Genomic DNA, 14104 nt, shown 5'->3' on the forward strand with positions numbered 1-14104 from the left:
CCCGACCATACCGCAAAGTCGAAACGTTTCGTCGTAAGGAAAACGCGACGAGGAAAATAGGAACGACGTAAGAGACAATCGCGAATAGCGTCTGGGGTACACGGTTGCTCGAACGGCGTGAAAAAATCCTACGCCCGCGGGGGTGTGTCTCCTCCTCGTGAGGCTGCATCAAAGCCACTCGCAGTTTCAGTGCGCGACGGGCAAAAGAACGGCGGCATTCGACGAATCTCGTGGCGAAAGGTGTCTCAAAGTCAGCGTTGACCCGGCAAACGCGAGTCACAGCGCGACGCGACGCTGACGGATTGCTACGAATAATGTTCTGCGAGGTGCCAAAGTCGGTTCTCGGTTAGGTCCGAGTGTATGTGGCGGCTGAGTTGTTGGGTCGGTGACGTAAGCGGTAGAGAGAAGCGGAAGGACTCGAGAGTGAGAAGACTTGGCTCAAAGTTCCGTTCATCTGGGCCAAGCTCGCAAATAACGAACTGTAGAACCGGAGGCGAAGCACACACCGGTGTGCGCGTTACGGGTTACGGTGCGCTTGGTGGCTCTCAGCGAACTGCGAGAGGGAGGTGGGGGCGAACAAGCGAGCGAGCCACCAAACGGAGGGAATGGCAAAGCGACGTAGTGTGCATTACACGAAGGGAAGGACGACGACGACGACGACGACGACGCAACGCGGGGAAATCAACCAGAGGGGAAGGTAGACCAGCGGAGAGAAACAGGGAGAGAGAAAGGCCAGGGAGGAAGAAGAAGGGCGTAACTGGGCCAAACAGTGGCTGTGTCGCGCGGTCTAGACACCGCCGCGCCGCGGCGGTTGCAGAGAATTAATGTTCTCAGTTCGCCCAGACTTTCCTTTTCGCTCCGTAACAAGCAGGCGGTTCCGCCATCGGCGGATCGTAATCCGTGATGTCTGACGGCCCCAAAGGATTACTAATTATAATGGCTTCGCGGCACTTTTGTCGCGGAACCGGGTCGCAACACACACACAAACTACCGAAGCTATTCTCAGACGAACCAGGCTGTTTCTTGTTTGCACGTTTCGATATTACTTGCTCGGCAGGTAACTTCCGTTTCGCGTAAGAGTAAGCGAGCTTTTTGGGATCGTAGGCGAGTGGATTAGGAATAGTTTGACCGCTTGGATCTTTAAACTTTTTCTCAGGCTTGCTTTCATTTTAGCGAATAGAAAAGATACGTAATGTCTTACGAAGATTTTTCCTATGAAATTATAATAGTAATTGTTTCGCGTCTTGTCCAGATTGAGATACTTTTTAATCTTAAACAAACGCAATTCGATGGAAAGAACTCAGCAACGGGGTGAATAGGAGCTAACGTATTAATAGAAAAATTGTTTGAAAAATTGATTTTAGATTTTGCAGGGTAGGATCGAGAAGGGTTAAGAAGGATTAACTTCGTGACTGATTTCGAATTCAATTTTAGTTTCCAGATGGAAATTGATTTTTAGTTAGGGAAGGGATTAAGGGGATCTATTCTACCGTCTCTCTGTAGAAAGTATACACCAGCAGGCAATGAAATATTGGCGCTAGTAGATCCGAAAGGAGATGGCGATGGTAGATACTGCAATGAATGATGATTTAGAAGGATTGAGATAGCTTTAACGTTCAACCGTTCTAATAATGAATTATTAGCTTGTGTAGGAATCGATATAGGTAGTCAGATTTTTGTTTTTTTTATTCCGGCGTAGATTTAATTAATAGAGCAATTTTTAAACTATGATTAATGAAATTATAATTTGTGAATAATTTCTCTAAAGAGGAATGTCGTTTATTTTCCGAGCTAAAACATCGTCGTATGTAACAGTAATATAGAACATCGTTGATTTAAGATATTGACGATAAATTTAAACAAAAATATATAAAATTTAGACGAATCCTTATTTTTTTTGACAAAATTTTTATCATCTTGGAAAAGTGCCTTTGCGAGGGATGTTAAAAATTTTGTTTTTGAACAATTGTTGTCCAACAATGTTTTCCAACACTACTATACATATTAAAGTCATTTGCATGGGCATTAGTCGATAGATCAGGAATATGTGGTTCGTGTGGTCATGATCGTATCGAATATTATGTAAGTCAGGTATACGTGAGTAATAAAGTTCACCAGGTAATAAGAACCATCGCCAATAATTTCTGTCGCGAAAAATAGTATGCTATGATATTGTGATACAACATCGATTTGCGGTAACCACAAACGCGATCACTGAATCTTTTTTTTCATATATCACGCAAACATCACATTTTTCATTAGCCATTTCCATGCATAAAGATACAAATAATTACAAATAATTACCCTATAATTCTTATAGAATTTATCAAACCCTTATTTCTTGGTTATTTAACAAAAATATCAAAATTGCACAGAACATAAACATTGAAGTACCGGTATCTTAATTCATGTAGATATTGCTGAGACAAAGAGAAACGGAATCTCAGAGCTTAGCTATTAATACAAATTAAAAGATTATTTAACTTCCTAGTGGGACTCTAAATAATTAAAATGCTAAATACTATGCTCCCCCGTTCGTTTGCTTAGAAATCTATGTACTGTGAAGCTGAGCAACTAAAATTACGTACATTTCCACGCTTATCTTCCATAACCATCTTTATTATCATTTTATTATTCCACGTTATTTTATCGCGTATTCTTAACGTCGGAATGATTTCACAGCGTGCTTCGAGTCTCGTGATAAAAATCTCTCTTTCTCTCTCGAGAAAGAGAGACGGCAGGAGAAAAGAAAGGTAAAAGAAAGAAAAGAAAAAGAAGACAGAATCGAGAAGCAGTGTGTTCCGATGAAGGCCGTGTGGATCGAGCAAAGGCATCTCGGTCGTTCTTTGACCGAAATAAAAATAGGCGCTGCTTGATTTTCGTCTGTGTGAAAGAAGGCATTTCGCGCGGCGTTAAGGGAGGTCAGTGGCAAAAGGCGAGCCCACGGACGGGGGTGGGTCTCGTCTGAGAATCTTCTCAGACCGCTTGGCCTTTGATCTCAATCCCTCAACCGGTGACTGGCTCGTTTCTAATTAATTTTTTGATCGTCATAGGGCTGTGTGCACCTTCCCTTCTTCCCTTTCAATTTTTCTCTGTTTCCTCAGTGGTGAAAAAAAGGGTAGTTAGAAAAATTAATCATATATGAAAAATAGAAGAATTTTTGAAAAATACAGTAATTTGCTACCTAATTATTGCAATTTTTAATGACGCTTTACACAAAAATAAATTGTTATATTTAGTAGTAAATATTGTATTTAAAGATTACCTTAGAAAACATTGTTTTTTCTTTTATATAAAAATGAAGTAATTCTTGAGAAACTTAAGTACTTGATATGCTTAATTTTTACAATTTTTGGGAATTCAGTATACAGAAGTAAATATCTTATTTTGGAAAACAATTATTTTCTGATATTACGATTCTTGCCATAAAGTAGGATATATACTGCTGGAAGTTCAATTAATTATTTTCTATTTGATGTTATTATCTAACTTGTCAAGTTCGCGTGAAATTTCTATTTTCGATAAGGACCGCGTGAATATTCTTTGCTAGACTAAACTTCAACATTTTTCTTAATAATTTTGAGGACACGACTATTCGTTGTACGCTTGATTATAAAACTATTTTTATTCCCAGGCGTAACACGAACCATTCGAACGAAAACTGTGCTGGGTTCGAAAGGTTCTGCAGCTATTTTAGCTAGCAACAGGGCGTCATGCTTCTATCAGCTCATTCTTGTTACGGTTCACGAGATTTAGTCAGACAGTATTAGTCTTTACTTTTCTTTCTTGCAAATTGCAGAAAGAAAAATGTTCGTCTGCGTTTGGGAAGCATGCGTGTTTAACTCGGCAACGTATTTTTGACTTTGAATGAACTTATTTTATGTGTAATAAATCGAGAAATGACTACCAGTGCAATATTTATGCAGTATTTTACACAGCTATTTTCAACTACATCTTTCAATGTTTTGGATTAACTAAAAAAAGAAATTATGCAAACGATGAATAAGATTACCGAGACGTACATTCTATTTCTACGTCGAATTCGCGATGCTGTGCTAAATTTAATTCTCTTTTATGATTTATGATTCTTTTATTGAGACGAATTTTTCGATTATGTGGAATCAAATTTGGCGAAAAAAAAATCTATGGAAATTCAAACGCACCACCGAAATAATATATTTATTTCTTGTAATTGTAAATTATATTAATATTAATAATCGTTCTCTCGTTCATGTTTTTTATGTATTTATTGCTCGAACGTTGATGATTTTCTTCGTAAGTTTAAGCGTTCAAATGAAATGAAAGAAGACATGTGGAGAGTGGACAGAATTTAATACACTCGGTAGTTTCATACAATTAAACATCGTAATTTAACTCCAATGCGTGGTTTAAGGCTCAAGAATCTCGAATTTCGCGGTGCGATAAAAAAGGTACAAGCGAAAGTCGCCCGCCAGAAAACTTAATATCAAATCACTTGAGTCACCGTGTTGTTTAGGTACTTTACGAGCAATGCAGGTTACACTATGGTGACTATGCAACGAATAGTGTGACATTTCATGTGCACAACTTACGAGCTTTCACAATGTCATCATTGTTATCACGTCTTTTCTCTATTTAGGTGGCAAATTAAGATTGCTCCGATAACACTGGTATTTTAGTTTCAAATATTCGTTAGAAGTCTTGGACAAATTTTAGTAAATTTTTTAAAAGAGGAAATCATACTCCAATTTCTTAATCAACCCGATACGCGAAATTCCGATAATCGAAAAGTCATCAAGGAATTCTATAAGATCTCCAAATTCCTTATTACTCGTCCTTTAAAAATTGTTTGAAATTTCTTAATTATCCTACTGTTAGTTGCCCTAACAAATCTACCAAATTATCTATCTATATATCAAAAGATGACGATAAAGATAAATTAACAAATGACCGAGGAAATAGCAGGAAAGACCAAGCTTTTGTTACGCAGTACTTTGCAAAATCACGAAAACAGTTTATGGAACGGGTTGATCAGCGTAAAACGTTGGAAAATATTCTTCTGCAATTGCATCGAAGTAGCATCTAATCCTATAGTTCCGGGTGCTTATACGTCTACTAGAAATGAATAAGCGGTTGCTAAATTTACTGCTGATGATCAGTGGTATCGCGTTATAATGGAAAAAGTTTCTGCTACGAATGCCAGTGTGTTTTACGTTGACTATAGTAATGGAGAAACAATTAATGTCACAAGAATTGATTTACGTCAGAAATCTGCTAATGATTAGATTGCAAATCTTTATACATTTGTGGGAAATTTAAATGTACGAAGATGCATTCTACGCACGATTCTGTGCATGTGCACAGAATGCATCTTCGTACATACTAAGTAAAGTAATCGTTGTACAATAATTTTGTATTTAAAGAGTGAATTAATTCAAATTCGCTTAATAAAAACTCGTTGTACAATCTCGAATGATCCGAGACACGATTTCCTATCATTTGATTCTACTAGGACTAATTTCCAATAGATAATAAATAAATAATTCAAAAGCAAAGTGGACAATAAATGGTAAGTTTATCCAAAAACGACTGAATTAATTTCTATTTCTATTAATTTCCATCCCTTAAAATATGCTTATAAAATTACGAATTTGCACAAACATTTGCAATCTACTAATACAACTGTTAGAGAACATCGCTCGTGGACGTGTTTATGTCGTTTTAAAAACTTTAACAATAACGAAAACTTGCGAGTATTCGACTGTTCTTCCGAATTCCGAGGCGCGCCTACGATTTATCCTAACCGCGGATTAACGGAAGTTCCTTTCGGCGGACGCAAGAATCGATCCCGCTCTGCGACTTGTCTTCGTCGACGAGACGAGCAAAGTCCTTTCCGCGCGGTTAACCCGAAGGACGAGCGATCAGGGAGAAGAGCGTCTGACATGTGGCAAACGATCGCCAACGATTGACTCTACCAAAAACCGAATAAACTTCGCTTAGTCGTCGTCCATTGCAGTCGTTCCGTTTTTTCGTCTCTTTCGAAAGAAATAATCGACGAACAGTCGGTGCTACGAAGGAATAGAGAAACAAATCTGCAGCGTGACCCCGTCAACCGAGGTACAAGCGTAGCAATGAAGATTCTACGAGTTGAAACAAGATAAAAGTCAAGGATAACAAAATTAGATCGATGGCTTCATTTTCGAGAAAAATGCATTTGAAGATTGATAGGATATGCGTGTATTTGATTATAGGAAATACGAATTTCATTCTAAGTGCTTTTGTATTAAATTGGTAAATAAGAAGTGGTTTTTTTACAATTAGATATACGTTCTACTTGATTGAAATAATTTTCTCCGTAAATGAAATTTTCGACAGAATTTTGTTATTCTTGATTCTCGTCTCGTGTTGGATCATGGAATCTCTGTTATTCCAGTCGTACCATAAATTACGATCCATGCTATATTTCTATCGAGTCAGAATGAAACTAGTGCAAAGAAAAGCAACAGAATGGGGAAAGTAGAAAAATGAAGCAACGATGAAAGGAGAAAAGGCGAAGGATTCGAGGATTCGGGACAAAAAGATACGGCAGTAGTCGGAGCAATTCGTTGCCAGACGCTGGCCAAGCTTGCGAAAAGACGGGGAACCGGCTGTTTCCAATTGCATTATCGTGCGGTGATTAATTGGTGCCCGAGGAGTTCCATTGTCTCTGAGCGACGTCTCGGTTCTGGTTCCCGTGGTGTATCTCGGCCTTTTTATGCCGCCACGCAAAACCACGCCGTGTGCGAGCTCTCTCTTTCTCCACCCCTTTCGCCGCCTCTTTGCGGCTTTTGGCCAGCGGAACGCCACGTGCGTGTCGGATGTTGTATTTTTTAATTTTGCTTCCGCGATGCAGGCAGTGTCAATCGGTTCACGATGAAGTTTTAAGGACCGCGTAGAATTTTTTAGGCACAGTAGTTCACCAAAGTACTCGAATACTTTTAGAAATCTTTTATCAGCATATTATGTTACGTCACCAATATGATTATCATAGTCGTCTATTTCAAAATATTTCGTATAATACACGTTATAGCGTATTCATAAAGAGAGTTTACGAATGATCGAATACATTCGCGAGCAACTGTACGTACATCAAGCAAAAGATTAAAAATTTTAATTTCAAACGCACAGGTTCTGCGTCGACGATATTTCCTTTCCATAGCGATGAAAGAAAATGTTGACGTACGCAATCAAGCGCTACTGTGCATCGCAACAAAACCTGATTGCAGCTAATAAATATCAAACTGCGTATATACATGCGTAATGAACGGACATGCATAAATTGCAAGTTGAAATAAGATGTCTTTTGCATTGCTTCACTATCATTGTGGAACATCATCTTCGAATGAAAATGTAAAACGTTTACGAATCTTTTATTCGCGATGAAGTCGACGTGTATTTACCTCGAATCGGTGGCGCATTTATCGCAACGGTGAATCAGTTTCAAATTATTTTATTTAACATTTACCCGCGATCGTAACTGACGTTATTAACTAATCCACTTGGACGTCCCGTTTATAACTGTTCAATGACGTTTATTGTTACAACCTCTTACGACCATAATCGCTTTATAAACGCATTTTAAACACACGCCTTTGTTACCGACGTCTGAGTTGCTGTTTAACTCCAGTCAAAGAAAACGCGACCAAAGAGAGCAGAACAGATCCCATTACCGATCTGTTGATCCACAACCGTGCACTGCTTAAAACACAATTGTGATTCCACCAGCCGTGCATACTTTATATCTGTTAAAGCATCCTTTATTAGCATCATTCATTTCGTATTCCGTTGTTATGTTTCCTTACGACTTCGACGAGCTGAATGGTTAACGGCGAAGGGTACAAAGTTAGGGTAATCGATATATTCCTTGAATACGTAAGTCTCACGATGCAATCATATTCTTTCCAGTGATCGCTTCGGTATGCAAATTTTAATCGTACGTCACAATTGTACCGGATTACGTATCTCTGGCTTACGTGCCTCACAATACATGTTAATTTGGTAATTTAAGTTTATGGGAGGGTAAGGTAACGGTTGTCTGAAGTATACAAGAAACTATACTTGTTCCTTTCGAGAAATACTATTACGTAAGAGAATTGAGAGAATAGTATTTGTTAAAATTATAGAGTATACCCTCTAAAATTACAATTTCCGTACTTTCTTTCTAAAATTCAAGTTTTTATATTCGAATTTATCTTCTAAAAATGATCTCGATCGATATTATAAAGAAATTCGATAAAAATTAATTACATCGTCTTTTAATTGCTCTTGCACGCAATTTCATCGTGTCTCCAATGTATGCGCTTGAAATATCCATCGATAACACTTTTTAAGAGCAAGAAAACGGAAAAGCTGTCGAGGTGTGCTTTGAATGCAACGCATGCGAGGACTATTTAAATACACACAATCGAAAGTGGAAGTAATTAGTACGTTGGGTTGGGAGGTTCATTGTGGCACAGACGTTAGCATAGCCGCTAACTCTTCGTCTTCGAGGAATTTTACCCTAAGTCGATGGAGAGTTCGGTAAACAATGTCGACTATTCCTAACTTGTAGCCAGGAATTGGACGAGTCTCGTGTGTGCTGATCATACAAGCTAAAGTACTTGCATACGGAGTTCACGCTGGACGTTTCCTTTATGAGTTCGTAGTGTAGAAAAATACTTAACTTTCCCGCTTCTCAGGACCTGCGACTACAGACTGCAGTTTGTCTGTCTACCACGTCAATGATATTTTTATAATTTTTTAAACACTAGAGCTATTAGAATGTTTAAAATGACTAAATTGATGGTTTTTCATAGAACTTGTATTATCCATAAGCTTACTGTACTTTTCTAATACTATTAGACGAATTTGATCATCTGTATAAAATGATATTATAATAATTAGCAGCATATAGTGGAAAGAAAGAAACGATTAAATGTACGATCTAGATACATCTTATCAACAGGTTAATTAAGATTTGAAATGCAAAACTATGCGAGTCATAAAAACTTTATAAATATTCATTTACCCAATAAATATTCATTTACTGAATGAATATTTATGACAAATGTTTCTCACAGTTTAGGTGATCTGTCTTGTACCTATTACAAATAACAAATAAAACAGTTACTGTCCACTAAGAATTTAATAATCTTTAACAAAAAGTAGTATACCTACTACGTATGCTATTAAGATTTTATAAACACCACCGTTGAAAAGCTTGGTATAGCTTATTTGTTAAGGAAACCTGAATCTTCTTAACGAAAAAAGTACGAATGAATGTTTGAACTTTTGCAACAAAAAGACTAAAGTACAGTTATTTTTTTACACTATTATTGCGATATCTTTATCCTCAAGTTTAATCTTAATTTAATACGTTAAATTCGATATTATAAACAGTGAATTATCTGATCAAGAGATGGAATACTATGACCCTTAGAGTTTATTAAAATGATTTCCAAAGAGAGAAAAATATTTGTTAAATATTTATATATACTATTACTGTACTATACTATACTACCACTTCAATCAATTCTTTCTTCACACTATCTAGCTGTAATATAACGATGGTTAAGCATGAAGCAAGTCTACATATAATAATCAAATTAACGCAGCAGAAACAACACAGAAATCTGTGCAAATGTTTACTTACATAAATAAATGAGCATAAAAAATTGACAAGTCGTTAACGACAAAAGACATCGGCCTTCGCTATTTTGTCTTTTCTTTCTCTTTGTAAACTTTACGTATGAAAAATGAGACCAAACTTTCTAGCGCATACTGTAATTCTTTACAAGTTACATTACGCATCTGCACATTCCCTACACGGCTACGTAATTTCCAATCGCACCTATTTATATTCGCATTCTTGTCCCACATTTAATTCACCACGACTTGCAGTCACCTTTCCCAGTTCATCTGGGAAATATATTGCCCGTCATTTTTCCCAGAAAATCAACGACTCATCGTTCTTGTTCCTTCATTCTTCATATCACCGCTGACTGTCGGTGGTACACGTTCGTACGTGTACTCTTGTTGCGGACAACGTGTTTCTTTCGCAACTTTATGACACGTCCGTCGGGCTTTCTAACGAATGTCCGTCGATTTCGCGCCGAGCCTTGTTCCACTTTTTTAAAGTCGCGCGTCGCGCCCGCCGTACACGGTGTCAATTAAAACTCCTCGAAGGAATTTTCCCCGCGAACGCGTCTCATTAATACAACGTTCCGGGAATACTAACGCAAGCCGGCTGTCTTTCATTAAGAAACCGACTAAACCCGCGAGCCCCGCATTGCGCACCCAGCATAGCTATGGCCGTGATTAGGCGCGCCATGAAACAGGAAAAAAATCCTGTCGACGATTCCCGTCGAGACTCTCGAAGCTTCGTTGTTTCGTCATATCTTGTCTGGAATTCCTACAGTTGCATTCTGCCAGAGTTATTTTTGTTCCTCTCGTTTATCTCGAAAGCGTAACTGTTAGCGCGTTTGGTCGATTACAGAACATTATTTGATGTTTTTAAGGATTTTATGATTTTTCAATTCTTATGTTTAACGATCATATGGAAAAAGCAAGGCGATGATACTTTTTCTTGATTTTTTATTTTTCTACCACTTGGTCATCGAAGAGAATGGAACGCTTTGATATAATATAGATTATAGATAGGCAGAGGAGTTTCTTTTCCGAAGATAGATGATAAATTGACGAAGATTTGCAAAACAATTAGTCGAGTAATTAATTTCATGATTATATCGCGAAAATGTTTAGGATGCACGTAATATGTAAAAATCTATAAAATGTCTAAAGTGAAATGCTCTTTGTAACAGTTAGTAGGTGGAACAAGTTCCCATTTATGTCGCATTTCTTTAATTGTGCTCGTAGAAATATGAATTTGCATAAACATCTGCAGTCTATATTTTTAAAATAGCGAATCGTATTGAAAGAGAACTGTAGCAATGCGTGACTGATCGATAGCGTATTAAACATTAAAATTGCTCCATCGTGATTCATGTTTCCCTTCGTAATTCATCAATAATTAGTTTCTCGTTGACTTTGTCTCATTATTCAGGCAATAATTCTTGTCTCTTTGATATGTTATAGGCGGCATATGCTGGTCTTCCATCAGTAACGGTCGTTGTAAGGAATTGTTGTCACAAGGAGTGACGAAGGAAGATTGTTGCGCGTCGAACGCAGCGGCAGCGACCGCATACTCCGAGGAAGACCTCGATAGTGGAAGTCTCTTTTTCTGGAAGGTACTTGGAGGAGGTGTCCAGTGTCGTCCTTGCAGAGGTAAATGAATATTTTACTTCGACTTTATATCATATTTTCCAAGAAGCGAAAAATTCTCATCAAAGTTGCAAATAGAAAGAATCTAAAGCTTTATGATTATTATTATATACGAACCTGTTATGATAGTACGTATTTATTTATCAAGACGCGATTCCGTTCCAAAAAATATGATGTGTACATAACTTCTTAACAATTAGGTACTTTTTGTAAATATTAATCTTTAGAAATCTTCTATTAATATATCAATGCGATATATTAGTCTTTTATAAATCTTAATCGTCGTATAATTTTGATAAATAAATTAGTATAGATTCATTGGTAATTAAAGAGCTTATTCTGCGTGTTGTTTGATGAAAAGACCAATTCAACGTATTAACTATGTTTTTTAATAGAAAGCTGCACGGAAGTAAGGTGCGAGGAAGGGAAGAAGTGCGTGGTGCGTAGAGGAAGACCAAGGTGCGTGTGCAGTCCTGAGTGCAAGGCACCAAGAGGAGGAGGTCCAGTTTGTGGGACAGACGGCAAGAGCTACAAAAATTTGTGCAGACTGAAGAAACGCGCTTGCAAGAAGGGAAGCCACGAACTAGCGGTTGCCTATAACGGCCACTGCCAAAGTGAGTATGTATGAAAGAGATGGAATCATTATCACCACCGCTTCGTAATTGAATAGCCATCGAAAAGACCATTTAGGATAGATTCTGTGAAAATTTAAGAAACTATCGAGTAGATCTATATAATTTAATTTAATTTAATTGTAACTAATAATTAAATATAAAGATTATGAAATCTATCTATTTTTGGTTCAGAGATCATATGAACGCATAAATGAAATGAAATAGCTTCCTGATATCATTTGAAAATTGCTAATTTGTTCATTTAAAATACTATAGCATGTTTCAATAATTATATATAATATTTGGGATTCTCGAAGCTATTCGATTACATCAAAACATTTCTCTGATATCAGTTACTAGAGAAACTAACTCTCTTCGTTCATACTTTTCAACTCTACAAATATAACTTAATAATCATAAATAATTAAAAACATATCGTCGATTATTTCTGACCACTTCGGTAATTGACTTTTATAAGTATATTAACATATACGATATCAACAAATTCAATCATATCGCCGAATCGTAAAAATCGTTCCAACCAACCAACATCATTTTCATCATCTTCCATCATACTTTCTGAAGCTAAATCCAATCAACTAGCCCCAAATATTTCAATTAACTCGATTAACAACACATCTGTTACTATCCAAATTGTCAAAAACTATTCGATCCTCGACTATCTCCTATATCAGCCCCTAAACTTCCAACTCCCAAAACTGCAATCGAAAGAAAACTAAATAACCCGGGGTGGTCAGAAATCGCGTGTGCGCGCACGCGTACTAGGCAACCGCGGGAAGTTCGCGCGTGCGCGCTGGTCGGCGCGAAAAACAAACAGGGAAGGCGACGCATCTATCACGGGGTCGGTTTACGACTGTGCGTAATAACGTGTAAAGTGTCGAGCAGGTTCGTGCGCACGAGTCCGGTGCGGCCAAGGCCGGAGCTGCGTGCTGGACCAGAACCTGAGCCCGCACTGCGTGAGGTGCGCCCGCAGGTGCCCCCAGCCGCCCCCGCAACAGCGAGCCGCCGCACGCCCCGTTTGCGGGGCCGACGGAAACACCTACAAGAGTGCCTGCCACCTGCGACTTGCCGCCTGCCGCGCAGGTCGCGCCATTCCCGTCGCCTATAAGGGCCACTGCAAACGTGAGTCTTCTTTTACTTCTTTCTCCTCCTTTCTTTATCTTCGTTTCGTCGCTCAACTCCGCCACCTTCGTCGATCCTCCGACGTTCTTCTTTCTTCTCCCTCTTTTTTCAAGCCTTTCTCTCTTCCTCCTGTCACCTCGTTCCCCCTTCTTTTCTACCTCACACCCCCGTGACTGCGCGGACGCACCGTTGTTTCCGTCGGTTGCACGCGCTCTCTCTTTTCATCTCGCCCCGTCTCTCTAGCCCCTGTGTTTGCCTTTTCTTCGCCTTCTCTTTTCGCCTCTCTTTACCGTCTCGTCGTGGCCTGCTTTTTAGTCGGTTTTTCAGCACAGCGGTGCGCAACCATCGGTTCCAGGGCAGAGAAGCCTCGCGGGGAAATCGTAAATATCCCACGGGAAACAGTGGCGAGCGTCCGATAGAGAGATCCTCGTAATGGGAAAGGTTTGTCGTAATGACTGCTCTGTTGAGAGGGGAAAGGGAAAGGATAGGAAAGGCCGTTGATCGATCAAATGTTTCATTGATCTTGTCAAAATGATCAATTTTGTCATTTGCGCAGCTATGTCATTTTCGCATTGTCGAGAATTTTTTAGTCCGCGAAGTTTATTTTATATTGATTGTTGTGGAATGCGTTAATGTTGACTCCTGTTGAGATAGAAATACGGCTAGACGAGTTTATTTATTTCCTACGTAACATTTTACCTCTGATCCTATGGAGAGATAGTTAATTAGATTATTAGATTACAATTAGATTATCGATAAGTATCATACGATACTTCCTTTTCAATTTCGTTTTGATAGATTGTTTTGAAATGTATCGCTGAATTCCAATTAAAATGATCATTAATCACAAATTGATCGCAATCTTTTTACGTGTCTTGTATTCATCTAAGTTCCTCGTTTATTATTTTGATATAAATTGTAGATTTCTTCTGCTCGTTTTATTATTGCGCTTTTGTATTTTGGATTTTACCTTTGATGAGCGTGAGATTAATGTCAGAGGATAAATTTCTGTGCGAGAGAGCTCGAATACGTTTTGCGCTTTCTTTCGAAGGCACTACCTGTTGCTTCTC

General features: G+C 38.4%; 1 protein-coding gene across 1 annotated transcript in view; it reads left to right on the forward strand.

The window, feature by feature from the left end:
* Positions 1-14104, forward strand: part of LOC117234668 — a 70606-nt gene that overhangs the window by 17486 nt on the left and 39016 nt on the right. The window contains exons 2-4 of the mRNA XM_033496102.1: positions 11092-11280; positions 11673-11891; positions 12798-13034. Of these exons, the coding sequence (XP_033351993.1) occupies positions 11092-11280; positions 11673-11891; positions 12798-13034 (645 nt within the window). The remainder of the gene's footprint in view (positions 1-11091; positions 11281-11672; positions 11892-12797; positions 13035-14104) is intronic.

This window comes from Bombus vosnesenskii, unplaced genomic scaffold (genome assembly GCF_011952255.1).
Source record: "Bombus vosnesenskii isolate JDL3184/JDL3185 unplaced genomic scaffold, Bvos_JDL3184-5_v1.1 scf7180000013306, whole genome shotgun sequence".
NCBI lineage: Eukaryota > Metazoa > Arthropoda > Insecta > Hymenoptera > Apidae > Bombus > Bombus vosnesenskii.